Source organism: Ursus arctos, unplaced genomic scaffold (genome assembly GCF_023065955.2).
Source record: "Ursus arctos isolate Adak ecotype North America unplaced genomic scaffold, UrsArc2.0 scaffold_20, whole genome shotgun sequence".
In the NCBI taxonomy this organism is placed as follows: domain Eukaryota; kingdom Metazoa; phylum Chordata; class Mammalia; order Carnivora; family Ursidae; genus Ursus; species Ursus arctos.
The window spans coordinates 26,066,480-26,091,620 of record NW_026622875.1 but is presented as its reverse complement, the minus strand read 5'-3'; the positions used below and the strand labels follow the sequence as shown (position 1 = coordinate 26,091,620).

Here is a 25,141-nt window from a genome sequence, read left to right as displayed (position 1 = left end):
AAGCTCACCTTACTGTTTTTAAACACTGAGAAGTGGACACTGCCGAAGAGAATAGTGACAATCTTTTATAAATATCACTTAATTGGCCGAATTAGAGAGGACTGTAGTGTGGTATATTTACTACAAATATAATAATAAAGATAGATTTAGTAGCTCAAATTTGTTAAAGAAAACAAAAACAGGCTACTACTAAAGCTTTAATATTCTTTAAAATTTTAAAACTGACTGAAGTGGTGGTTACAAGAGGTATGATATATATATATATACATATATATATATATATATATATATACACACATACATACATATGCACACACTGTTGAACCTTTAAAAAAATGCTATATTGTGACTTTCTTTTTTTTTTTAATTTTTTTTTATTATATTATGTTAGTCACCATACAGTACATCCCTGGTTTCTGATGTAAAGTTCGATGATTCATTAGTTGCGTATAACACCCAGTGCACCATGCAATACGTGCCCTCCTTACTACCCATCACCAGCCTATCCCATTCCCCCACCCCCCTCCCCTCTGAAGCCCTCAGTTTGTTTCTCAGAGTCCATAGTCTCTCATGCTTCATTCCCCCTTCTGATTACCACCCCTTTCTTTATCCCTTTCTTCCCCTACCGATCTTCCTAGTTCTTATGTTCCATAGATGAGAAAAATCATATGATAATTGTCTTTCTCTGCTTGACTTATTTCACTTAGCATTATCTCCCCCAGTGCCGTCCATGTTGCAGCAAATGTTGAGAAATCGTTCTTTCTGATAGCTGGGTCATATTCCATTGTATCTATGGACCACAACTTCTTAATCCAGTCATTTGTTGAAGGGCATCTCGGTTCCTTCCACGATTTAGCTATTGTGGACAATGCTGCTATGAACATTGGGGTGCATATGGCCTTTCTCTTCACTACGTCTGTATCTTTGGGGTAAATAACCAGTAGTGCAATGGCTGGGTCATAGGGTAGCTCAATTTTTAACTTTTTAAGGGACCTTCACACTGTTTTCCAGAGTGGCTGTACCAACGTGCATTCCCACCAACAATGTAGGAGGGATCCCCTTTCTCCACATCCTCTCCAGCAATTGTTGTTTCTTGCCTTGTCAATTGTGACTTTCTTTTAATCCAAAGTTGAGGTGTGTCTTAGATGGCAATATTACCAATTGTCCTTGGCCAGGTATGGTCTAGTGTGATGGTCATGGCCCACATTTTCATGAACTTGGTCATAGCTCTTCATCTTTTCAAGGTTATGTGCCACGCATGCAGAGTTCAAAGTGTATAAAGATTATTCTGTTTTTGGACTGAAACAAAGCTTATTGTTATACAGAGAGGCATAGAGTTGGGAGTAGGGCATGAATCTCACATTAATGAAGACTTTGTTGTTGGAGTAATGATGGGAATTCTGTATATTTTTGGAAAAGACATCAGGTTGTGAAGGCATTGTCTACGACAAAACAAGCAGTATAAATGTAGGCAGGAGAAATTGCCTTTTTGAAAGATTTCAAAGCAATGAGAAGCTGGTGTGACCAATTTACACACTTCAGTGTACTGTGGTTAAGGCATTGGGTCATCGCTTAGTTGTCAGCATTTCTTTCTTGGTAAGTCACACCTCTGTTACATGTGTGAAGTCTTCCATTTGATGAAATGTTTTTTGTTTTTTGAGATGGCAGGGAGGGGCAGAGGGAGAGGAAGAGAGGGAATCTTACACACTGTGTGAGTGTGTAGCCTGCTGCGGGGCTTGATCTCAAGACCCTGAGATTATGACCTGAGCCGAAATCAAGAGTTGGACGCTTAACTGGCTGAGCCACCCAGGAGCCAGATTTTTTTTTTTTTTTTAAGTCTGAGCTCTTGACCCCACCCACCAACAAAAGTTGTTCCTTTTCCACTTCAGGTTGGCATCAGCTTTGACTCATTCTTTGTCCTCAGCTCTGTCTCCAGCATGCATCTAGAATGAGAACTCTTCTCATTGCCGACTCCTCCGCAGCTGGTCCTCACACCCTTGTCTCAGGGTTTAATTGGCAGCAGTTTTTCTTTTTACTGGGATCTAAAATAATGTTGAATATTGGTGACATCTGATGTATTTAGCTGTATCTCCAGAGCAAGACCTAAATGATGCACTATACATATTTTTCCTTGTTTTTTAAAACAGCTTTATTGAGATATAGTTTACATATTATACATGTGACATACTCATTTAAAGTATACAAGTCAATGATTTTATGTATTCGGTGTTTTTCAGTTATCACCACAATTTTTTTTTTTTTTAAGATTTTATTTATTTATTTGACAGAGATAGAGACAGCCAGCGAGAGAGGGAACACAAGCAGGGGGAGTGGGAGAGGAAGAAGCAGGCTCCTAGCGGAGGAGCCTGATGTGGGGCTCAATCCCGTAACACCGGGATCACGCCCTGAGCCGAAGGCAGACGCTTAACCACTGTGCCACCCAGGCACCCCTATCACCACAATTTTAGAACCTCTTCATCATCCTCAAAAAGCCTCGCATCCATTAGCATTTGCTCCCCATCTCCTCCTAAACAGTCTACCTCTAGGCAGTCACTGATCTACCTTCTCTTTCTGTGGATTTGTCTATTCTGAATATATATGGAATGGAAATAAATGGAGTCCTGCGATATATATAGTCTTTTGTGAGTGGTTTCTCGTCCTTAACATGCCATTTTTAAGGTTAATCCATATTGCAGCATGGATAATATTTCCATGTATAACTGTACCACATTTTATGTATTCATTGATGAGTTGAACATTTGGATTGTTTCCACTTTTTGGCCGTCGTGAGTATGCTGCTGTAAACATTCATGTACAGGGGCGCCTGGGTGGCACAGCCGTTAAGCGTCTACCTTTGGCTCAGCGCGTGATCCCGGCGTTATGGGATCGAGCCCCACATCAGGCTCCTCCACGGTGAGCCTGCTTCTTCCTCTCCCACTCCCCTTCCTTGTGTTCCCTCTCTCGCTGGCTGTCTCTATCTCTGTCGAATAAATAAATAAAATCTTAAAAAAAAAAAAATTCATGTACAAATTTTGTGTGATAGGTTTTTGTTTCCTTTGGGTATATACCTAGGAGTGGGATTTCTGGGTCAAATGGTAACTCTCACTTTTTGAGGAACTGCCACACTGTCCTTCAAAGTGGCGGCACCAATTTATAAGTATTTCTTGAATAAAAGAATTCTGTGTTGAGCACGAAACATTTCATTCAGTGGATGTTCATTGCATGCCTGTGTGTGAAGCATTGTTCTGTGTGCTAGGAATACCTTTGTGAAAGAAAAAAGACCCCTGCCTCTGTGGGGCTTATATTCTAGCACAAGAGATAGACCATAAACAACATGATAAAGACATTGTGCAGTACGTTAGAAGGTAACCTGTGTTATTGAAAAAGTAGAACAGGGTAACGGGGCCTGGGATTGTTGTGGTTTGAAATAGGGTGGTAAGAGCAGGCCTCCCTGTGAAGGTAGCAGTTGAGCAGATCTGCGTTAATGGCGTGAGCATCTAGGGGAGGAACATTGCAGGCGGAGGGAGTAGCCAGTGCAAAGGCCCTGAGGAGGGAGAGTGGCTGGGTATGTTCGGTGAACAGCAGTGAGGGTGGTGGGAGACGTGACATAAATCTGGCTTAAAAAGCTCAGTTTGGCTGCTGAGTGGAGAAGAGGTGGTAGGGGAAGTGGTGGAAGCAGGGCCCTACTTTCTCTGTCATGTCTGGAGTGGTTTGGCTGTTCTTTGATTTCAGAGTGTTCTTGAGGAATGATGGCTTCGTTCCTCACTAGGGCCACGTCGTTCCCCTCTTTCCCCTCCACCATTCCTGAATACCATGATATTATGTGCCGCCATTCTTCTTTTTTAATTTTTAAAAAATTTTTCAGCTTTATTGAAAGCTATGTGACCTATAACTAGGTGTAATTCTTGATGTGGGACTACAGTGGCTAAGACAGGCCTGGGCTCTCCCCTGTTAGAACTGATATTCCAGGGGGATGTCACGCAGGGAACAGGGAAATGGACAGACAGGTGTTGCAGGGAAGGGTGTGAAGGATGCCCGCACAGGGTGGGGATGGCACATGAGGGCTGTGGGGAATAAAGAAAGGCGTGACCCTGTCCAGGTGTGGGTGCAGAGCAGAGGGAACGGGCTGCACAAACTGCAGGTCAGCCTGAAGGCATGTGGTGTGCGATATCCCAGCCTCGCAGAGCTGTTAGCACAGTCTCCTGCAGACATGCCCTAGGAGGGGCAGGTGGATGTGAAGCAGCATCTTTGAGCTAACAGGTGGCCAGACTCATGATAGCCTCTCTGTTTTCTCAGGTGTTGCCCATAAAGCTTTTGAAAATGACGTTGATGCCTTGTGTAATCTCCGGGAGTTCTTCAACTACCTGCCCCTCAGCAATCAGGACCCAGCTCCCATCTGTGAATGCCATGATCCCAGGTGAGTTGCAGGTGACAGCGCCGACTCTCATATTGCAGGTCGGCTTGCCCTTTTCTGGCTCCTCCGCCTTGGCAGGACCTCCAGGATCCACCCTATTGGGCAGATTGGAGTAGATTGTGGAGTGGAGCCAGTGAGGCACCCAGGTGTGGGCATGGTGGTGGCATGTCTGAATATAGGAGCAAAGAAAAATTTTATTTGTATTCACTTTTTTTCCCTCTCTGTGATATCTGATAAATAGTTTGGGAGTAAAAAGTGCCCCCCGCATTGACTTTTATGAGTCTTGATTTGTGCAGAATTGGAAATGGAAGTATTTTTTTGTCTTGACTTGAAATGTGAAACGGTGCAGACAGCATGCCCTTTAGGAAACGTGCCCATACACCTCTGCCTGTGGTGGTCCAGGGAAGGGTGAATTGCTGGCCACCTAGTGAAGACTTGCTCTCCTTCTTGCTGTTGGGGCCACTGCCTGATATGGGGGCACCACTGAGAAAGTCAGAGGTTCAGCTGGGGAACTCTTGCTCCAGATCTCTGGCTGCTTTCTTCTCCATTTTGTTTCCACTTGGAGATGTAAACTTCAGACTCAAACTACTTCAAACTCACTTGGCCTGGACTTTGTTTTGCGGAAGGGATTTAGAATTCTCTCTCACAGTAAGAAGCCATTTTTAGACACTGCTCTTAGGGTGGACCTGGGCTCCTGCCTGCCTTAGCCCCACTCCTCAGAGGACCTAACCAGTGGTGTATTATGTGTAGTCATGAAAAGAGGGTGGTCACAGTCCCAGAATGATGGGCACAGCCTCCTTTTCTGAGAATCTGTATTATTTGGAGTTCTTGAAAAGTTTAGGACATCATTTGAAGGTATTAGGGCCCAGGGGCCTAGGAATGACTCAATACTTGCATAGGCCTAGCCATATCTCCTTTCCATTTGATCCCAGAGTAGCTATATGTATAAGTAGCAAATGAAAAGTAAGGGAGGATTTTATCCAGTAGGGCTATGCCCGGTACTGTAGTGTAGAGTTCTCTGGGAAGTTGGGCTTGATGGGGCATGTGGCTTTACCAAGGCCAAGCCTCAGCCCAGGTGTACAGCTCAGGGCCAGAACAACCCCTGCCTGCCCACATGGGCCAGGAGGGGATGAGAGCATGTGGGAGAGGGGCATGTTGCTGCCGAGTCCTCTTGTGGTTTGGGAGTGGGCCCTGGCGGGCTCCCTGCTCAGCCACATAGATGCGTGAGGAAGCAGAGAGCCATGAGCCTGGGTGACTGGTTAGTCCTCAGTGATTCTCCCCTCTCACAGGGCCTGCAGTTTTCTTTCTTTCTTTTCTTGCTTTTCTTTCTTTCTTTTCTTTCTTTAAAGGAGCTCTAGCAGGTTTATTTTCCGACAGGGAATGTGAACCCACAGTGTTCAATAGCAGAACTCTGACTTTGCATTTCCAAGTTCTTGTTTTATTTTTAATGTCTCAGGAAGTGAGAGCAGGACTTGCTAGAACAGTGTCGTCTTCACTGCAGTGTCCTGTAGCACCCCACACTGTAGGAGGTATTCAGAGAGGATAGATGATGGAACCATGTTCAGGAGAATAAGCTCATTTTTTCCCCCTGTAAATCAAAACAAAGATCTTTTGGGTTAATATAAAACTCAGGTTCAGTTAGACATGGTGGTAAGAAAAGAGTGCATCTTTCAGGATACTTTGCAAGCCCAGCAGGGACAGAATCCGCTCACCCTCTGTGATATCTCTCTCATCCCCCAACCACTGGCTCTTCCTGTATTGATTGTATTTCTTCTTTTTCTATCCAAAGTGACCGTATGGTTCCTGAGCTTGACACAATTGTCCCCTTGGAATCAACCAAAGCCTACAACATGGTGGACATCATACACTCCGTAAGTGCCACATCTGCCGGGCTTGTCTGTGCTAGCCCAGCCACGTCCGTGGTCGTTGTGCTTTGGCGTAGGGAGGAAGGGCAAAACCTGCAGGCTTTGACATTGGGCAACACAGGCAGAGCGTGGGGTGGGCACAGGACAGGGGCCACTCAGTAGTGTGTTCTAGGAAGAGCTAGTGGTGGTCGCCATCATATCGGCTCTCCTGGACTTGAGGGCTGGAGGGAGGAGGAGCCATTTGGAACAGTAGATTTGAGGGGTCTTTAGCACTGGGAGGTGCATAGAGAAGGGTCCATGTCCCCAAAGTCTGGAGTTGAGGCCAGGGAGACTTTTTGTTAGGAACCTTTGGCTCTCAGTGGGCATTTGTTTCTCTAGAGAGATGGAGCACAAAAGTACACGTGGCATGGGTAGTTTTAGGTCCAAAAAAGGTTTTTGGTCCAAAGAAGGTAAAATATAGGGTCTGTTTTCATCAGCTCCCCTAATTCTCCTTTTGCTCTGTGGAGCCCCAGGTGCCTGTGGGCCTCTGGCTGCTGGAGGAAAGCCCCAGAGCCCTACTCCAGCTGGACTGAGCCCTCAGTGTGCCTGTCTGACCTCCCATCAGCACCTGTTCTTATCTTCTTTACTTCCTAAGGTTGGACCTAACCCCTTCCTTCTCTGCTCCCCACTCTGGTCAGATGATTTGGGCATTTCCTTCATGGAGAAAATTGAGAGCATAAGATTCCTTACTCCCTGTATATGACCATTTCTCTGTCTCACCATCTTTCCGTGTCTCCCCAGACTCAAAGAATGAGGGGCCCCCGCCTGGACTTCTGACTCCATCCTTCCCCATCTGGTGTCTTGCTTTCTTGACTGGTTTGTGTAAATCTCTTAATTTCTTCTCCCTTCAATTCCTCCCTCTAGCAATAAATACATATGAACATGCATAGATTTTTTTTTTTTGTCTGCTAAAAAAGAAAAACAAAACTGCTCTTAACCCATATCTTTGTTTAATATCTGTCCAAATTCTTTTCTCCCTTTTCATTTAAAGCCCTCTTGTCTCTTCTTTCCTCCTCACTGGAATCTGGCCTCTGGTTTTCTCCCTCTTGAATGACAGACCTGAATGAATGACTTCTCTAGTTGCTAAATCCAGGGGACTAAGTCATTAAATATAGTTACAGAGGTAACCATTATGAAAAAATACTTTGCTTAAGTAACAAAAAAATGTATATCAAAGAGATCAAATGAAAAGCATCACATAGAGAAAGAGAAGCCAGCCTCCCTGGTGCTCTCACGCCAGTCACTCTTTCCATGCAAGCCTCTGAGAGAAACAACCATCCTGACTTTTGATGGTACAAATTAGTTTTGTTTGTTTGTTTGTTTGTTTTTATCCATTGTGTAAATGGAATCCTATGGTGTTCTGTGTCTTGCTTCTTTGACTCAACATTGTGTTTGTGAGATTTGTCCATATTGTTCTCATTTGTCTCTTTAGTCTCTTGTATGAACAGACCACAGTTGATCTGTTGGTGGGCATTTGGGTAGTTTCTAATTTGGGACTGTTATGAATAGTTCTGATATGAACACTCTATTATGTGATTTGGTAAGTAAATTACACATTTCTGTTGGATCCATACCTCGGAGTGAAAGTACAATGTTATAGGGTGTGCATGTGTTTAGTAGATATTGCCAAAGTGGTTTCCAGGGGTTATGCCAATTGGCATCCCCACCAACAGCTTCTAAGGGTTCCAGTTGCTTCACATTCTCTTCAACTCTCAGCCACTGCCGGGGTGCCTTCATTATTGAGAGTTTATGGGATGCTTTTATATCTGGTAGGCATAGTTCCTCTTGATGACTATTTTTTCAGAGGGTTTTTTTTTTTTTTTTTCCTCATCTTGCTTGTTTGCTTTTCCATATGAACTCTAGAATCTGTTCAGCTTGTTTGGTGGGTGGTGGTAGTGGAAATAGGGAATCCTGTTATTCTTATTGAGAGCCTGTTAAAATCATGTACTAACTTGGGAGAATTGACATCCTTATGTATCTGAGACAATCTAAAAACAGGTTACATTTTTACTCGTTGAAGTGTACTTTTTTCCCCTTGAGGATTCTTTTAAAGATTTCCTTGTATAGGTTGTTCCTATTTTTTGTTAAGTTTATTCCTAAGTACCTTACCTTTTTATTGTAAAGAGAGTGTTTTCTATCTTCTAACCATTTTTTAAGGTGTATATTAAGTTACTGACTCTGCTATCAGTTTTCTATTGCCTATTAAGTTCTCATTATTTGTAATCGTTTTTTACTGTTAATTTTTTGGGGCTTTCGAAGTGTAATAGTATACTATCTATATGAATATAGTTTTTTAAATTAAGCTTTTAATTTTAATTCCAGTAGAGTTAACATAACAGTGTTATATTAGTTTCAGGTATACAATATAGTCATTCAGTAGTTCCATACGTCACCTGGTGCTCATCACAAGTGCACTCCTTAATCCCCACCACCTACTTCACTCATCCCCTACCCACCACTCCTCTAGTAACCATCAGTTTGTTCTCTATACTTAACAGTCTTTTTCTTGGCTTCTCTCTCTCTCTCTCTATTTTCCCTTTGCTCATTTGTTTCTTAAATTCCACATATGAGTGAAATTATATGGTATTTGTCTTTCTCTGAATGACTTATTTTGCTTAGCATTATACTCTCTAGCTCTGTCCATGTTGTTGCAAATGACAAGATTCCATTTATCAATTGATGGACACTTGGGCTGGTTCCGTATCTTGGCTATTGTAAATAATGCTGCTATAAACATAGGGGTGCATGTGTCCCTTTGAATTACTGTTTTTGTATTTTGGGGGTAAATACCCAATAGTGTGATTACTGGATTGTAGGGTAGTTCTAATTTTAGCTTTTTGAGGAATTTCTGTACCATTTTCCACACTGGCTGCACCAGTTTGCATTCCCATCAATAATAGTGTAGGAGAGTTCCTTTTTCCCCCATATCCTCACCAACACTTGTTGTTTGTTGTGTTGTTGATTTTAGTCATTCTGACAGGTGTGAGGTGGTATCTTATTGTAGTTTTGATTTGCATTTCCCTGATGATGACTGATGTTGGGCATCTTTTCATGTGTCTGTTGGCCATCTGGATGTCTTCTTGGTGACATGTCTGTTCATGTCTTCTGCCCATTTTTGATTAGATTATTTGTTTTTGGAGTATTGAGTTAAGTTCTTTATATTATTTAGATACTTATCCTTTATCAGATATATCATTTGCAAATATATTCTCCCATTCTGTAGGTTGTCTTTAGTTTTGTTGGTGGTTTCCCTTGCTGTGCAGAAGCTTTTTAGTTTTATGAAGTCCCAATAGTTCATTTTTGCTTTTGTTTCCCTTGCCTTAGGAGACCTATCTAGAAAAATGTTGCTATGGCCAATGTCAGAGAAGTTACTGCTTATGCTCTTCTAGGATTTTTATGGTTTCCATTCTCACATTTAGGTCTTTAATCCATTTTGAGGTTATTTTTGTGTATGGTGTAAGAAAGTAGTCATTCTTTTTTTTTTTTAAAACATAGGCTCCGCACCCAGGATGGAGCCCAGTGCAGGCTGAAATCAAGACCTGAGCTGAAATCAAGATCAGGTGCTTAACTGACTGAGCCACCCAGGCGCCCCAAGAAAATAGTCATTGCTTTGCAGGTAGCTGTCTACTTTTCCCAACACCGTTTGTTGAAGAGCGTGCCTTTTTCCCCATTGCATATTCATTCCTCCTTTATCGGAGATTAATTGGCCATATTGTGGGTTTATTTCTGGGTTTTCTATTCTGTTCCATTGATCTATGTGTTTATTTTTATGCCAGTACCATAATACTAGTGGCATTACGACAATTTTGTAATATAACTTGGTCTGGAATTGTGGTATCTCCAGTTTTGTTTTTTGAGATTGCTTTGGATATTTGGGGTCTTCTTTGGTTCCATACAAATTTTAGGATTGTTTGTTCTAGCTCTGTGAAAAATTCTGTTGGTATTTTGATAGCGATTGCATTGCTTTGGGTAGTATAGACATTAAAATTTTTTAAAAAATTAATTACAGTTAATTAACATAGAGTGTATTAGTTTCAGAGGCAGAGTTCAGTGATTCGTCAGTCTTGTATAATACCCAGTGCCCATTACATCATGTGCCCTCCTTAATAGACATTTTAACAATATTTGTTCTTAGAATTCATGAGCATGGAAGGTCTTTCCATTTTTTTTTTTTGTATTATCTTGAATTTCTTTCATCAGTGGTTTATAGTTTTCAGAGTATAGGTCTTTTACCACTTTGGTTAAGTTTATTCCTAGGTATTTGATAGGTTTTAGTGTAGTGGTAAATGGGATTGTTCTCTTAATTTCACTTTCTGCTGCTTTATTATTAGTATATAGACATGCATCAGATTTCTGTATATTGATTTTGAATCCTGTGACTTTACTGAAATCATTTATCAATTCTAGTAGTTTTTCAGTGGAGTCTTTAGGGTTTTCTGTTTATATGCCATCTGCAAATAATGAGAGTTTACTTCTTCCTTACCAATTTGGGTACATTTTATTTCTTTTTGTTGTTTGATTGCTATGACTAGCACTTCCAGTACTATGTTGAATAAAAGTGTTGAGAATGGACATCCCTGTTTGTTCCTGACCTTAGGGAAAAAGCTCAGCGTTTCCCCATTGAGTATGATGTTCACTGTGGGTTTTTCATATAAGGCCTTTATTATGTTGAGGTATGTTCCCTTTGAACCTAGTTTGTTATTGTTTTTCTTTCTCTTTTTAGAGCATGTGTGTGAGTGGGGTGGGGCAGAGGGAGAGGGAGAGAGAGAATTTTTTTTTTTTAAAGATTTTATTTATTTATTTGACAGAGACAGAGACAGCCAGTGAGAGAGGGAACACAAGCAGGGGGAGTGGGAGAGGAAGAAGCAGGCTCCTAGCGGAGGAGCCTGATATGGGGCTCGATCCCATGACGCCGGGATCACACCCTGAGCCGAAGGCAGACGCTTAACCACTGTGCCACCCAGGCGCCCCGAGAGAGAGAATCTTAAGCAGGCTCCATGCTGACATGGGACTTGATTTCACATTTCTGAGATCATGAGCTGAGCCGAAATCAAGAGTTGAATGCTTAACTGACTGAGCCACCCAGGCTCCCCTGAACCTACTTTGTTGAGGGCTTTTATCATGAATGGATGTTGTACTTTGAAACATGTTTTTTCTGCATCTGTTGAAATGATCATATGGTTTTTATCCTTTTTCTTATTGATGTGATGTATCACACTGATTGTTTTACTAATATTAAACCACCCTTGCATCTTGAGAATAAATCCCACTTGATCGTGGTGTTAGATTCTTTTTTAATGTATTGTTGGTTTTAGATTGTTAATATTTTGTTGAGGATTTTTTGCCTCTATGTTCATCAAGGTTACTGGCCTGTAGTTCTCTTTTTTGGTGGTGTCTTTATCTGGTTTTGGTGTCAGGGTGATACTGGTCTCATAGAATGAATTTGGGTTGATACCTGGGTGGCTCAGTTGGTTAAGTGGCTGCCTTCAACTCAGGTCATAATCCCAGGGTCCTGGGATCGAGTCCCGCATCGGGTTCCTTGCTCAGTGGGAAGCCTGCTTCTCACTCTGCTTGCTCTGCCTGTCACTCCCCCTGCTTGTGCTCGCTATCTCTCTGACAAATAAATAAATAAGACTTAAAAAAGAAAAAAAAAAAAAACTTCTGGGTTTTCCTTCCTCCTCTGTTTTTTGGAGTAGTTTGAGAATAGATATTAACTCTTCTTTAACTGTTTGGTAGAATTCACCTGTGAAGCTCTCTGGTCCTGGACTTTTGTTTGCTGGGATTACTGACTTTCTTTGCTGAATTTCTTTGCTGGTTATCAGTTTGTTCAAATTTTCTATTTCTTCCTGCTTCACTTTTGGTAGGTTATAGGTTTTTAGGAATTTATCCATTTTTTCTAGGTTGTCCAGCTTGTTGGCATATAATTTTTCATAATATTGTGTTACAATTGTTTGTATCTCTGTGGTGTTGGGTGTTATTTCTCCTCTTTCATTTGTTACTATCTTTGAGAACTCTCTCTTCTTCTTCTTCTTCTTCTTCTTCTTCCTCTTCTTCTTCTTCTTTCTTCTTCTTCTTCTTTTAAAGACTTACTTATTTGAGAGAGGGAGGGAGGGAGAGAATTTCAAGCAGACTCTTGGCCGAGTGTGGAGCCTGATGTGGGGTCAATCTCACAGGCATGAGATCATGACCTGAGCTGAAATCAAACGTCAGGTGCTTAACCGACTGAGTCACCCAGGTGCCCCTCTCTTTTTTTGCTTTTAAAGATTTTATTTATTTATTTACTTAGAGGGAGGGAGATGAAAGAGAGCATGACTGTGCATGAGTTGGGGGAGGAGCAGAGGGAGAGGGACAAGCCGACTCCACGGTGAGTGTGGAACCTGACATGGGGCCAATTCCATCACCCTGAGATCATGACCTGAGCCAAAATCAAAAGTTGGACACTCAACTGACTGAGCCACCCAGACACCTCCCCTGCTTTTTTTAAATGAATTTGGCTAGTAGTTGATCTTTTCAAAGAACTGGCTCCTAGTTTCATTGATCTGTTCTCATGCTGTTTTAGTTTCTATATCATTTATTTCTGTTTCAATCTTTATTATTTCCTTCCTTCTGCTGGTTTGGGGTTTTGTTTTTTCTTTTTCTAGCTCCTTCACATGTAACATTAGGTTGTTTATGTGAGATTTTTCTTGTTTCTTGAAGTATTGCTATCAACTTCCCTCTTAGAACTGCTTTTGCTGCATCCGAAAGATTTTGGACTGTTGTATTTTCATTTTCATTTGTTTTCATGTAATTTTTGATTTCTTCTTTGATTTCTTGGTTGACCCATTTGTTGTTTAGTAGCATATTATTTAACCTTCATGTATTTGTGTTCTTTCCAGGTTTTTTTTCTTGTGGGTGATTTCTAGGTTAATAGTGCTATGGTTGGAACAGATGCATGGTATGACTTCAGTCTTTTTGAATTTGTGACTTTTGTGGCCTAACATGAGATCTATTCTGGAGAATGTTCCGTGTGCACTTGAAAAGAATGTATATTTTGTTTTAGGATGGAATGTTCTGAATATATCTGTTAAGTCCAACTGGTCCAGTGTTTCATTCCAAGCCACTGTTTCCTTGTTGATTTTCTGTTTGGATGATCTGCCCATTGACGTAAGTGGGGTGTTAAAGTCTCCTACTATTGTTGTATAACTGTTGATTATTTATGTTAGTAACTGTTTTATGTATTTGGGTGTGCCCATGTTGTGTGTGTAAATATTTACAGTTGTTATTTCCTCTTGTTGGATTGTCTTCTTTATTATTATAGAGGTGTTCTTGTCTTTTGTTACAGTCTTTTAAAAGTCTGTTTTGTCTGATTATAGGTATTGTGACCCCAGCTTGCTTTTGACCCCCATTTGCATGACAGATGTTTCTCCATGCCCTTACTTTGAATCTGCAGATATCTTTAGGTCTGAAATGAGTCTATTGTAGGCAGCACATAAATAGGTCTTGCTTTTTTATCTATTCCATCACCCATGGTCTTTTGATTAAAATGTTTAGTCCATTTACAAAATAATTATTGATAGATATGTATTTAATTTCATTTTGTTACTTGTTTTATGGTTGTTTTTGTAGTTCTCTGTTCCTTTCTTGCTCTATTCTGTCACAGTTTGTTGGCTTTCTTTAATGATATACTTGGATTCCTTTCTCCATATTCTTTCCATATCTATTACTGGTTTCTGATTTGTGGTTACCATTAGATTTGTATATAGCATCTTCTGCATATAGCAGTCTATATTAAGTTGATGGTCACTTAAATTTGAATCCATTGTTTACCCTTCTGCCCCCCCATGTTTTAGGTATGTGGTGTCAAATTTTACATCCTTTTGCTTTGTGAATCCCTTGACTGATTTTTATGGAACTACTCATTTTTATTGCTTTTGTCTTTTTTACTTTTCAAACTCTTACTTATGGTCTCTTTTCCGCTCAAGGAGTCCCCTTTAATATTTTTTGCGGGGCTTGTTTAGTGGTCATGAATTCCTTTAGTTTTTGTTTGTCTGAGAAACTCTGTATCTCTCCTTCTATTCTGAGTAATAGCCTGCCTGGATAGAGTATTCTTGGCTGCAGATTTTTCCCTTTCAACACTTTGAATATATCATGCCACTTTCTTCTTGCCTGCAGAATTTCTCCTTAAAAACCTACTGATAGCCTTATGGGGTTTCCCTTTGTATGTAACTGTCTTCTTTTCTCTTGTCGCTTATAAAATTTTTTCTTGTCACTGCTTTTTGCCATTTTAATTACTGTGTGTCTTGGTGTGGACTGCCTTATGTTGATTTGGGGCGGGGGTTTCTCTGTACCTCCTAGATCTGGATGTCTCTTTCCTTCCCCAGATTAGGGAAGTTTTTATCTATCATTTCTTCAAATAAATTTTCTTCCCCTTTTGTTTCTTCTTCTGTATCTCTGTAATGTGGATGTTATTATGCTTGATGGAAAAAAATTTTTGTTTTGTTTTTTAGACTCCCATGTGTAAGTGAAATCCTATGGTATTTGACTTTCTCTGTCTGACTTAATTCACTTACCTCCAAGGTCCATCCATATTATCACAAATAGCAAGATCTCATTCTTTTGTATGGCTGAATAATACACCATTGTATATAATATACCGCATCTTTATCCGTTCTTTTTTTTTTTTTTTTTAGGTTTTAAACTTGTTTTTTTCATTTATCGTGTTTTTAAAATTTTAATTCAATTAACATAAAATGTATTATTGGTTTCAGGGATACAGGCCTGTGATTCATCAAGTCTTATATAACACCCAGTGCTCATTACATCATATGCCCTCCTTAATGTCCATCACCCAGTTATCCCATCCCCTCACTCCTCTCCCGTCCAGCAGCCCTCAGTTTGCTTCCTAAGTGTAAGAGTCCTTTATGGTCTGTCTCCCTCTCTGGTTTCATCTTGTTTCATTGTTTCCGCTTTTTCCCTATAATCCTCTGTTTTGTTTCTTAAATTCCACATATCAGTGAGATCATAGGATAATTGTCTTTCTCTGATTGACTTATTTCGCTTAGCATAATACCCTCTACTTCGATCGAATCGTTGTAAACATCTTTATCCATTCTTGCTGTCAGTGGACATTTGGGTTGCTTCCATATCTTGGCTATTGTAAATAATGCTGCAATGAACATAGGATTGGAGGTATTGTTTTGAATTAGTGTTTTTGTTTACCTTGGGTAAATACCCAGTGGTGGATTTACTGGATCATATGGTATTTCTATTTTTAACTTTTTGAAGAACCTCTACACTGTTTTCTTTTTTAATTTAAATTCAATTAAGTAACAGAGTGTATTAGTTTCAGAGGAAGAGTTCAGTGATTCATCAGTCTTATATAACACCCGGTGCTCATTATATCATTGCCCTCCTTTATGTCCATCACCCAGTTACCCCACCCCCTAAAGCCCCTCCCCTCCAGCAACCTCAGTTTGTTTCCTATGATTCAGAGTCTCTTATGGTTTGTCTCCCTCACTGATTTCATCTTGTTTTATTTTTCCCTCCCTTCCCCTATGCTACTCTGTTTTATTTCTTAAATTCCACCTATGAGTGAAAGCATATTATAATTGTCTTTCTCTGATTGACTTATTTCGCTTAGCATAATACCCTCTAGTTCCATCCATGTTATTGCACATGGCAAGATTTCATTTTTTTGATTGCTCAGTAATATTCCATTGTGTGTGTGGGGGGGGGAGGTGCACGTGCGTATCATCTTTATCCATTCATCTGTCGATGGACATCTGACTCTTTCCATAGTTTGGCTATTGTAGACATTGCTGCTATAAACATTGGGGTGCAGGTGCCCCTTCGGATCACTACATTTGTATCTTTGGGGTAAATACACAGTAGTGGAATTGCTGGGTCATAGGAAAAACTATGTTTTTCACCTTTTGAAGAACTCCATTCTGTTTTCCAGAATGGCTGCACCAGCTAGCATTCCTACCAACAGTGTAAAAGGGTTCTCCTTTCTCCACATCCTCACCGTTTGTTGTTTCCTGACTTGATAATTTTAGCCATGCTGACTGGTGTGAGGTAGTATCTCATTGTGGTTTTGATTTGTATTTCCCTGATGCTGAGTGATGTTGGGCATTTTTTCATGTGTCTTTTGGCCATTTGGATATCTTCTTTGGAGAAATGTTTTGTTCACGTTTTCTGCCTATTTCTTGACTGGATTTTTTGTGTTTCAGGTGTTGATTTTGAGATGTTCTTTATAGGTTTTGGATACTAGCTCTTTATCTGATATGTCATTTGCAAATATCTTCTCCCATTTTCTTGTTTGTCTTTTGGTTTTTGTCGACTGTTTCCTTTGCAGTGCAAAAAAACCTTTTTATCATGATGAACTCTGAGTGCTTCATTTTTGCCTTTGTTTCCCTTGCTTTTGGAGATGTGTCTAGCAAGAAGTGGCTATGGCCGAGGTTGAAGAGGTTGCTGCCATTGTTCTTCTCTAGGATTTTGATGGATTTTCCAGTCTTGCATTTAGGTCTTTCATCCATTTTGAGTCTATTTTTGTGTATGGTGTAAGAAAATGGTCCAGTTTCATTCTTCTGCATGTGGCTGTCCAGTTTTCCTAACACCATTTGTTGAAGAGGTGGTCTTTCTTCCATTGGATATACTTTCCTGCTTCGTGGAGGATTAGTTGACCATAGAGTTGAGGGTCCATTTCTGGGTTCTCTGTTCTGTTCCATTGATCTACGTGTCTGTTTTTGTGCCAGTACCATACTGTCTTGATGATTACAGCTTAGTAATAGAGCTTGAAGTTCAGAATTGTGATGCCACCATCTTTGATTTTGTTTTTCAGTATTCCTCTGGCTATTCGGGGTCTTTTCTGGTTCCATACAAATTTTAGGATTATTTGTTGCAGTTCTGTGAAAGAAGTGGATGGTATTTTGATAGGGATTGCATTGAATGTGTAGACTGCTCTAGGTAGCATAGACCTTTTCACAATGTTTGTTCTTCCAATCCATGAGCATGCAATGTTTTTCGATTTCTTTGTGTCTTCCTCAATTTCTTTCATGAGTGAGTACAGAACTTTACCTCTTTGGTTAGATTTATTCCTAGGTATCTTGTGGTTTTAGGTGCAGTTATAAATGGGATCAACTCCTTAATTTATCTTTCTTCTGTTTCATTATTAGTGTATAGAAATGCAGCTGATTTCTGTGCATTGATTATACATCCTGCCATTTTGCTGAATTCCTATCTAAGTTCTAGTGATTTTGGGGTGGAGTCTTTTGGGTGTTCCACATAGATTATCATGTCATCTGCAAAGAGTGAGAGTTTGACTTTATCTTTGCTGATTCGGATGCCTTTTATTTCTTTTTGTTGTCCTATTGGACTTCTGGTACTATGTTGAACAGCAGTGATGGTGGACATCCCTGCCATGTTCCTGATCTTAGGGGAAAATCTCTCAGTTTTTCCCCATTGAGAATGGAATTCACTGTGTACTTTTTGTATGTCTTTTATGATATTGAGATATATCCCCTCTATCCGTACACTGTGAAGAGTTTTAAGAAAGGATGCTGTACTTTGTAAAATGTTTTTTCTGCATCTTTCGAGAAGATCTTATAGTTCTTGTCCTTTCCTTTATTAATGTACTGTATCACATTGATTGATTTGTGGGTGTTGTACCACCTTGCAGCCGAGGAATAAATCCCACTTGGTCCTGGTAAGTAATCCTTTTAATGTACTATTGGATCCTATTGGCTGGTATCTCAGTTAGAATTTTTGCATCCATGTTCATCAGGGATATTGGTCTGTAATTCTCCTTTTTTGGTGGGATCTTTGTCTAGTTTTGGTATCAAGGTAATGCTGGCCTCATAAAAAGAGTTTGGAGGTTTTCCTTCCATTTCTATTTTTCCCCCCATGTCTATATTTTGTAACAGCTTCAGAAGAATAGGTATTGATTCTTCTTTAAATGTTTGGTAGAATTCCTCTGGGAAGCCGTCTGGCCCTGGGCTCTTGTTTGTTGGGAGATTTTTGATGACTGTTTCAATTTCCTTGCTGGTTATGGGTTTGTTCAGATTTTCTGTTTCTTCCTATTTCAATTTTGATAGTTTATACGTCTCTAGGAATGCATCCATTTCTTCCAGATTGCATAATTTGTTGGCATATAGTTGCTCATAATGTGTTCTTATAATTGTTTGTAGTTTTCTGGTGTTGGTTGTGATCTGTCCTCTTTCATTCATGATTTTACTTATTTGGGTCCTTTTTCTTTTCTTTTTGATAAGTCTGGCCAGGGGTTTATCGATCTTATTAATTCTTTCAAAGAACCAGCTCGTAGTTTCTTTGGTCTGTTCTACTGCTCTTTTGGTTTCTGTTTCATTGATTTCTGCTCTAATCTTTATTATTTTTCTTCTCCTGCTGGGTTTAGGCTTTATTTGCTGTTCTTTCCCCAGCTCCTTTAGGTGTAGGGTTAGATTGTGTATTTGAGACCTTTCTTGTTTCTTGAGAAAGGCTTGTATTGCTATATACTTCCCTCTTAGGACCACCTTTGCTGCATCCCAAAGATTTTGAACAGTTGTATTTTCATTTTCATTTTTCTCCATGAATTTTTAAAATTCTTCTTTAATTCCCTGGTTGACTCATTTGTTCTTTAGTAGGATGCTCTTTAGCCACCATATATTTGAGTTCTTTCCAAATTTCTTTTTGTGATTGAGTTCCAGTTTCAAAGCATTGTGTTCTGAAAATATGCAAGAACTGATCCCAGGCTTTTGGTACTGATTGAGACCTGATTTGTGACCCAGGATGTGATCTATTCTGGAGAATGTTCCATCTGTGCTTGAGAACAATGTGTATTCTGTTGCTTTGGGATGGAATGCTCTGAATATATCTGTGAAGTCCATCTGGTCCAGTGTGTCATTCAAAGCCCTTATTTCCTTGTTGGTCTTCTGCTTAGATGATCTGTCCATTGCAGTGAGTGGGGTGTTAACGTCCCTTGCTATTAGTGTATTATTATTGATGTGTTTCTTTAATTTTGTTATTAATTGGTTTATGTAAATGGCTGCTCCCAGGTTAGGGGCACAACTGTTTACAGTTGTTAGATCTTCTTGTTGGATAGACCCTTTAATTATGATATAGTGTCGTTCCTCATCTCTTATAACAGTCTTTGCTTTAAAATCCGATTTGTCTGATATAAGGATGGCACCCCAGTTTTCTTTTGATGTCCATTAGCATGATAAATGGTTTTCCACCCCCTCACTTTCAATCTGGAGGTGACTTTGGGTCTAAAATAAGTCTCTTATGGACTATGAGAAACAAACTGAGGACTTTAGAGGGGAGGGGAGTGGGGGAATGGGATAGACCGGTGATGGGTAGTAAGAAGGGCACGTATTGCATGGTGCACTGGGTGTTATACACAACTAATGAATCATCGAGCCTTACATCGGAAACCGGGGATGTACTGTATGGTGACTAACATAATATAATAAAAAAATCATTAAAATTAAAAAAAAAATAAAATAAAATAAAATAAAATAAGTCTCTTACAGATGGGTCGATCCAATCTGATACCCTGTGTCTTTTGATTGAGGCATTTAGCCCATTTTCCTTCAAAGTAACTACTGAAGGATATGAATTTAGTGTCATTGTATTACCTGTAAAGTCACTGCTTTTGTAGACTGTCTCTATTCTGGTCTATGCTACTTTTGGACTCTCTCTTCACTTAAAAAGCCCCTATTTTTCTTGCAGTGCTGGTTTAGTGATTACAGATTCTTTTAGTTTCTGTTTGTCCTGGAAGCTCTTTCTCTCTCCTATTCTGAATGAATTTTATATAATATTTTCCCCTAGCGCTGGAGTTTTGCAGTTTCTCTTGATCAGTAAAGTTGGTCTTAGCCAGATGTTCTTGCTGATCTTCTAAGGGAGGGGCCTGTTGTCCTGATTCTCAGGTGTCTTTACCCCAGGGGAATCCCAGCACCCTTGCCAGGGGGCCAGGTTAAGTCAGTGGCTCCAGATTGCTCTATGCGGCTTTTGTTCCCTGAAGGCTTTCTGGGCTGCTTTAGAGGATGAGAATGAAAATGGCGGCCTCTGGATCTCTACCCTGGAGCCGAAAGCTCCCACGCCCCACTCTTCAGTGCACCCTCGTGGAAAAGCAGTCAATCACTTTTGTCTCCCTGTGTTTACCCAGCCTGTGACCGAGCATTTTTATCTCAGGTATGTGACCCATTTCGAGTTTCCAGACTTAGCAGACTCCTGTGGTGTGCTCCCACACTCTTCCTCCCCGGGGAGGGAGTGGAGGGTCTTGCTGAGTTTCTTCCTCTTGCTAGGCCCCTGCTTGGACAGCGGTCTCCCAACTGAGCCATTGTTCACGGTTTATGGTGACTCTGAGCTGATAGCCCACGCCTGGCCTCCTTGATTGCAGCCACATTTGCTGCTCCGATGCTTGAGAGCTCTGCTGCACTCAGGCACTCCCGGTCTTCCTGTGACCCCAGGGATCCTGAGACCACGCTGTCCGACCTAGGATTCTGCCCCGCTTTGTCACCTGAGCAGACTTCTAAAAGTTCCGATTTTGCGCCTTTGCTGCTGTATCACCTTTTTGTAGCCAGCTTATGGAGGCTCCCTCCCCTCTCAGTTTATCTTCCAGTATATTGCTTCAGATTCACTCCTCTGCATCTCCTACCTTGCAGAATGTGGTCGCCTTTGTATTTATAGAATTGCAGCAATTCTTTTCTTAGATCACCAGTTTAGTTCACAGCTGTTTGGAATGATTTGGTAGATACCTAGCTGAATTCCCAGGACCAGACAAAACTAAGGTCACCTACTCCTCCACCATCTTCCATCCCCCTCCTCTATACTGTTTTCTACAGTGGCTGCACCAGTTTACATTTTTATCAACAATGCACAGGGTTCCTTTTTCTCTACATCCTTGCCAACACTTATTTCTTGTCTTTTTGATACCGTCCATTCTGAGAAATGTGAATTGATCTCTCTTCATGGCTTTGATTAGCATTAGTGATGTTGAGCATCTTTTCATGTGTCTGTTGACTAACTGTATGTTCCTTTGAAATAGGTCTATTCAGGTCTCTGCCCTTTTTTAATTGGGTTGTTTGGTTTCTTGGTGTTAAGTTGTATAAGTTCTTTCACATTTTGGATATTAACCCCTTTTTGGATATATAATTTGCAAATGTCATCTCCCATTGCCTTTTAGTTTTATTGATCATTTCCTTTGCTGTACCAAAGTTTTTATTTTGGTAGTCCTAGTAGTTTAGTTTTGCTTTGTTTCCCTTGCCTGAGGAGACACATCCAGACAAATGATGCTAAGCTTGATGTCAAAGAAATTACTGCCTCTGTTTTCTTCTAGTACGTATATAATTTCAGGTCTCACATTTAGGTCTTTAATTTATTTAAGTTTATTTTTGTCTATGAGCTAAAAAATGGTCCAGTTTTATTCTTTTGGCTGTAGCTGTCCAGTTTGCCCAGTACTATTTATTGAAGAAACTGTCTTTTTCCCGTTTATCATAGATTAACTGACCATGTAAGTGAGAGTTTATTTCTAGGTTGTCTGTTCTGTTCCACTGATCTATTTGTCTATTTTTGTGCCAGTACCATACTGTTTAGATTATTATAGCTTTGTCGTATAGTTTGAAATCTGGATTTGTGCCACCCCCAGTTTTGTTCTTCTTTCTCAAGATTGTTTTGCCTATGGGTCTTTTGCAGTTCCATATGAATTTTAGGATAATTTGTCCTAGTATTGTGAAAACTACTCTCGGTATTTTGGTAGGGATTGCATTGAAATTTTAGGTTGCTTTGGGTAATATGTGCATTTTACCAATATTTATTCTTCCAATCCATGAGATGGAATATCTTTCCATTTGTTTGTGTCATCTTTAATTTCTTTTATCAGTGTTCTAGTTTTCAGGGGTACTCATCTTTCACCTCCTGCTAAGTTTATTCCTGGCCATTTTATTCTTTTTGGTGCAGTTGTAAGTGGAATTGTTAATTTCTCTGCTACTTTGTTATTAGTATATAGAAATACAAGAGATTTTTGTATATTTTGTATTCTGCAACTTTACTGAATTCATTTATTCTAATAGTTTTTCGATGGAGTGTTTAGGATTTTCTCTGTGTAGTATCATTTTATCTGCAGATCATGACTGTTCCACTTCTTCCTTACCAATTTTGATGTCATTTATTTCTTGTCTGATTGCTGCAGCTTGTACTTTCAGTATTATATTGAATAAAAGTGAGAATACATGGCTTGAATATTTTATATTGATTAAAAGTGACTTGTTCCTGGGGCGCCTGGGTGGCACAGCGGTTAAGCGTCTGCCTTTGGCTCAGGGCATGATCCCGGCGTTATGGGATCGAGCCCCACATCAGGCTCCTCTGCTATGAGCCTGCTTCTTCCTCCCCTACTCCCCCTGCTTGTGTTCCCTCTCTCGCTGGCTGTCTCTATCTCTGTCGAATAAATAAATAAAATCTTTAAAAACAAATAAAAAAAAAGTGACTTGTTCCTGATCCTAGAGGAAAAACTCTTAGTTTTTCACCATTGAGTATGATGTTAGCTTTGGGTTTTTCATATATAGCTTTTATTATGTTGAGGTGTGTTCCGTCTAAACTCATTTTCTTGAGCGTTTGTATCATGAACAGATGTTGAATTTTGTCAGATGCCTTTTCTGCATCTGTTGAGATGGTCATATGATGTTTATCCTTCATTTTGTTAATATGGTATATCACATTAATTGATTTTGTGCATATTGAACTATTCTTGTATCCCCAGAACAAATCTCACTTGGTTGTGGTGAAGATCCTGTTAATGTATTGTTGGATGAGGTTTCCTAATATTTTGTTGAGGATTTTTGCATCTATGTTGATCTGGGATATTAGCCTGTAGTCTTTGGTTTTGATATGAGGGTAATGCTGGCTGTGTAGAAGGTATTTAGAAGCTTTCTCCCCCCCCCCTTTTTTTTTTGAGTGTGGAGAATATGTATTAGTTCTTTAAATGTTTGGTAGAATTCTCTTGTCAATCCATTTGGTCCTGGATTTTTGTTTGTTGGGAGTTTATTGATTATTAATTGTTTTGTTATTAGTAATTGGTCTGTTCAGATTTTTAATCTCTTCCTGATTCAGTTTTGAAATATTGTATGTTTTTATGAATTTACCCATGTTTTTCTAGGTTGTCCAATTTGTTGGCACATAGTTTTTCCTAGTAGTCTCTTAAAATCCTTTGTATTTCTATGGTGTGGGTTGTTACTTCTGATTTTATTTCTTTGGGTCCTCTTTTTCGTTTTCCTTGATGACTCTGGTTAAGGTTTACCTATTTTGATTATCTATTCAAAGAACCAGCTCTTGGTTTCATTGATCTTTTTAAAAAAGATTCTGTTTATTTCTTTGTTAGAGAAAGAGAGCACGTGTGTGCGTGTGCACACACAAGCAGGGGAAGGAGCAGGCAGAGGGAGAAGCAGGCTCCCTGCTGAGCAAGGTGCCTGATGCAGGACTTGATCCCAGGACCCTGGGATCATGACCTGAGCCAAAGGCAGATGCTTAACTGACTGACTGAGCCACCCAGGTGTCCCTCATTGATCATTTCTATTTTTATTTTATTTTTTAGTCTCCATTTTTTCCTGTCTGATCTTTATCGTTTTTTTTTCCTTCTACTAACTTTGGGTTTAGCTATTTATTTATTTATTTATAGCTCTTTCATGTGTAAGGTTAGAATGTTTGACATTTTTCTTATTTCTGAGATAGGGCTGTATCCCTATAAATTTCCCTCTTAGAACTGCTTTTGCTGTGTCCCAAAGATTTTGGACCATTGTGTTTTCAGTTTTCTTAATGTATTTTTGATTTTTCTCTGTGTGTGTGGTTTTTGTTGTTGTTGTTGTTGTTGTCATCGTCGTTGTCGTCGTTGTTGTTGTTGACTAGTTGGTTGTTCAGTAGCATGTTGTTTAGCCTCCATGTATTTGTGGCTTTTTTTCTTTTTCTGGTAATTGATTGCTAGTTTCATACTGTGGTGGTTGGAAAAGATGAATGATATTTTAGTCTTGTTCATTCTCCTTGAGAATGTTCCATGTGCTCTTGAAAACGCGTATTCTGTTTTTGGGTGGAATGTTCTATATATGTCTGTTCTTACATGTTTTTTACGGCTAGTGTTTGCTCATTGATTTTTCTGGATGATCTATCCAGTGGTGTAAATGAAGTGTTAAAGTATTACTGTATTGTCAGTTTCTTTATGTCCATTAATATTTGCTGTATGTATTTAGGTGCTCTGGTGCTGGGTGCATAGATATTTAAAATGTTATATTTTCTTGTTGGATTGGTCCCCTTATCATTAGGTAATGGTCTTTTTTGTCTCTTGTTACAGTCTTTGTTTTAAAGTCTATTTTATCTGATATAAGTATGCTACCCTGGGTTTGTTTTTTTTTCTTCTTCCAGTTACATGAATTATCTTCAGCCATCCTTTCATTTTCAGTGTGTCTGTGTCTTTAGGCATGAAATGAGTTTCTTGTACACAGAATATAGATAGGCCTTGTTTTTTTATATCCATTCCATCACCCTATGTCTTCTGATTGGAACATTTAAACCATTACACTTAAAGAAATTATTGGTAGGTATGTTGATGTTTTGTTCATTGCTTTCTGGTTGTTTTTATAGTTCTCTGTTCCTTCTCTTGATCTTTTTTTTTTTTAATTGTGATTGATGACTTTCTTTAGTGTTATGGTCGGCTTTCTTTCTCTTTATTTTTTTTGTGTATCTATTAAAGTTTTTTTGGTTTGTGGTTACCATGAGGTTCATATATAACATCCTAAGTATATAGTAGTCTGTATGAAGACATTCTAAAAGAGCTTCGTTTTTACTGTACCCCTCCATGTTT

At 39.6% G+C, this 25,141-nt stretch overlaps 1 protein-coding gene across 4 annotated transcripts in view; it reads left to right on the top strand.

Moving 5' to 3' along the window:
* The window catches only part of PCCB (propionyl-CoA carboxylase subunit beta), a 104,300-nt gene that overhangs the window by 51,237 nt on the left and 27,922 nt on the right, over window positions 1-25,141 (top strand). For all 4 annotated transcript variants that reach the window (XM_026497091.3, XM_057315812.1, XM_057315814.1 and 1 more), the window contains exons 8-9: window positions 4,297-4,417; window positions 6,204-6,285. In XM_026497091.3, the coding sequence (XP_026352876.1) occupies window positions 4,297-4,417; window positions 6,204-6,285 (203 nt within the window). The remainder of the gene's footprint in view (window positions 1-4,296; window positions 4,418-6,203; window positions 6,286-25,141) is intronic.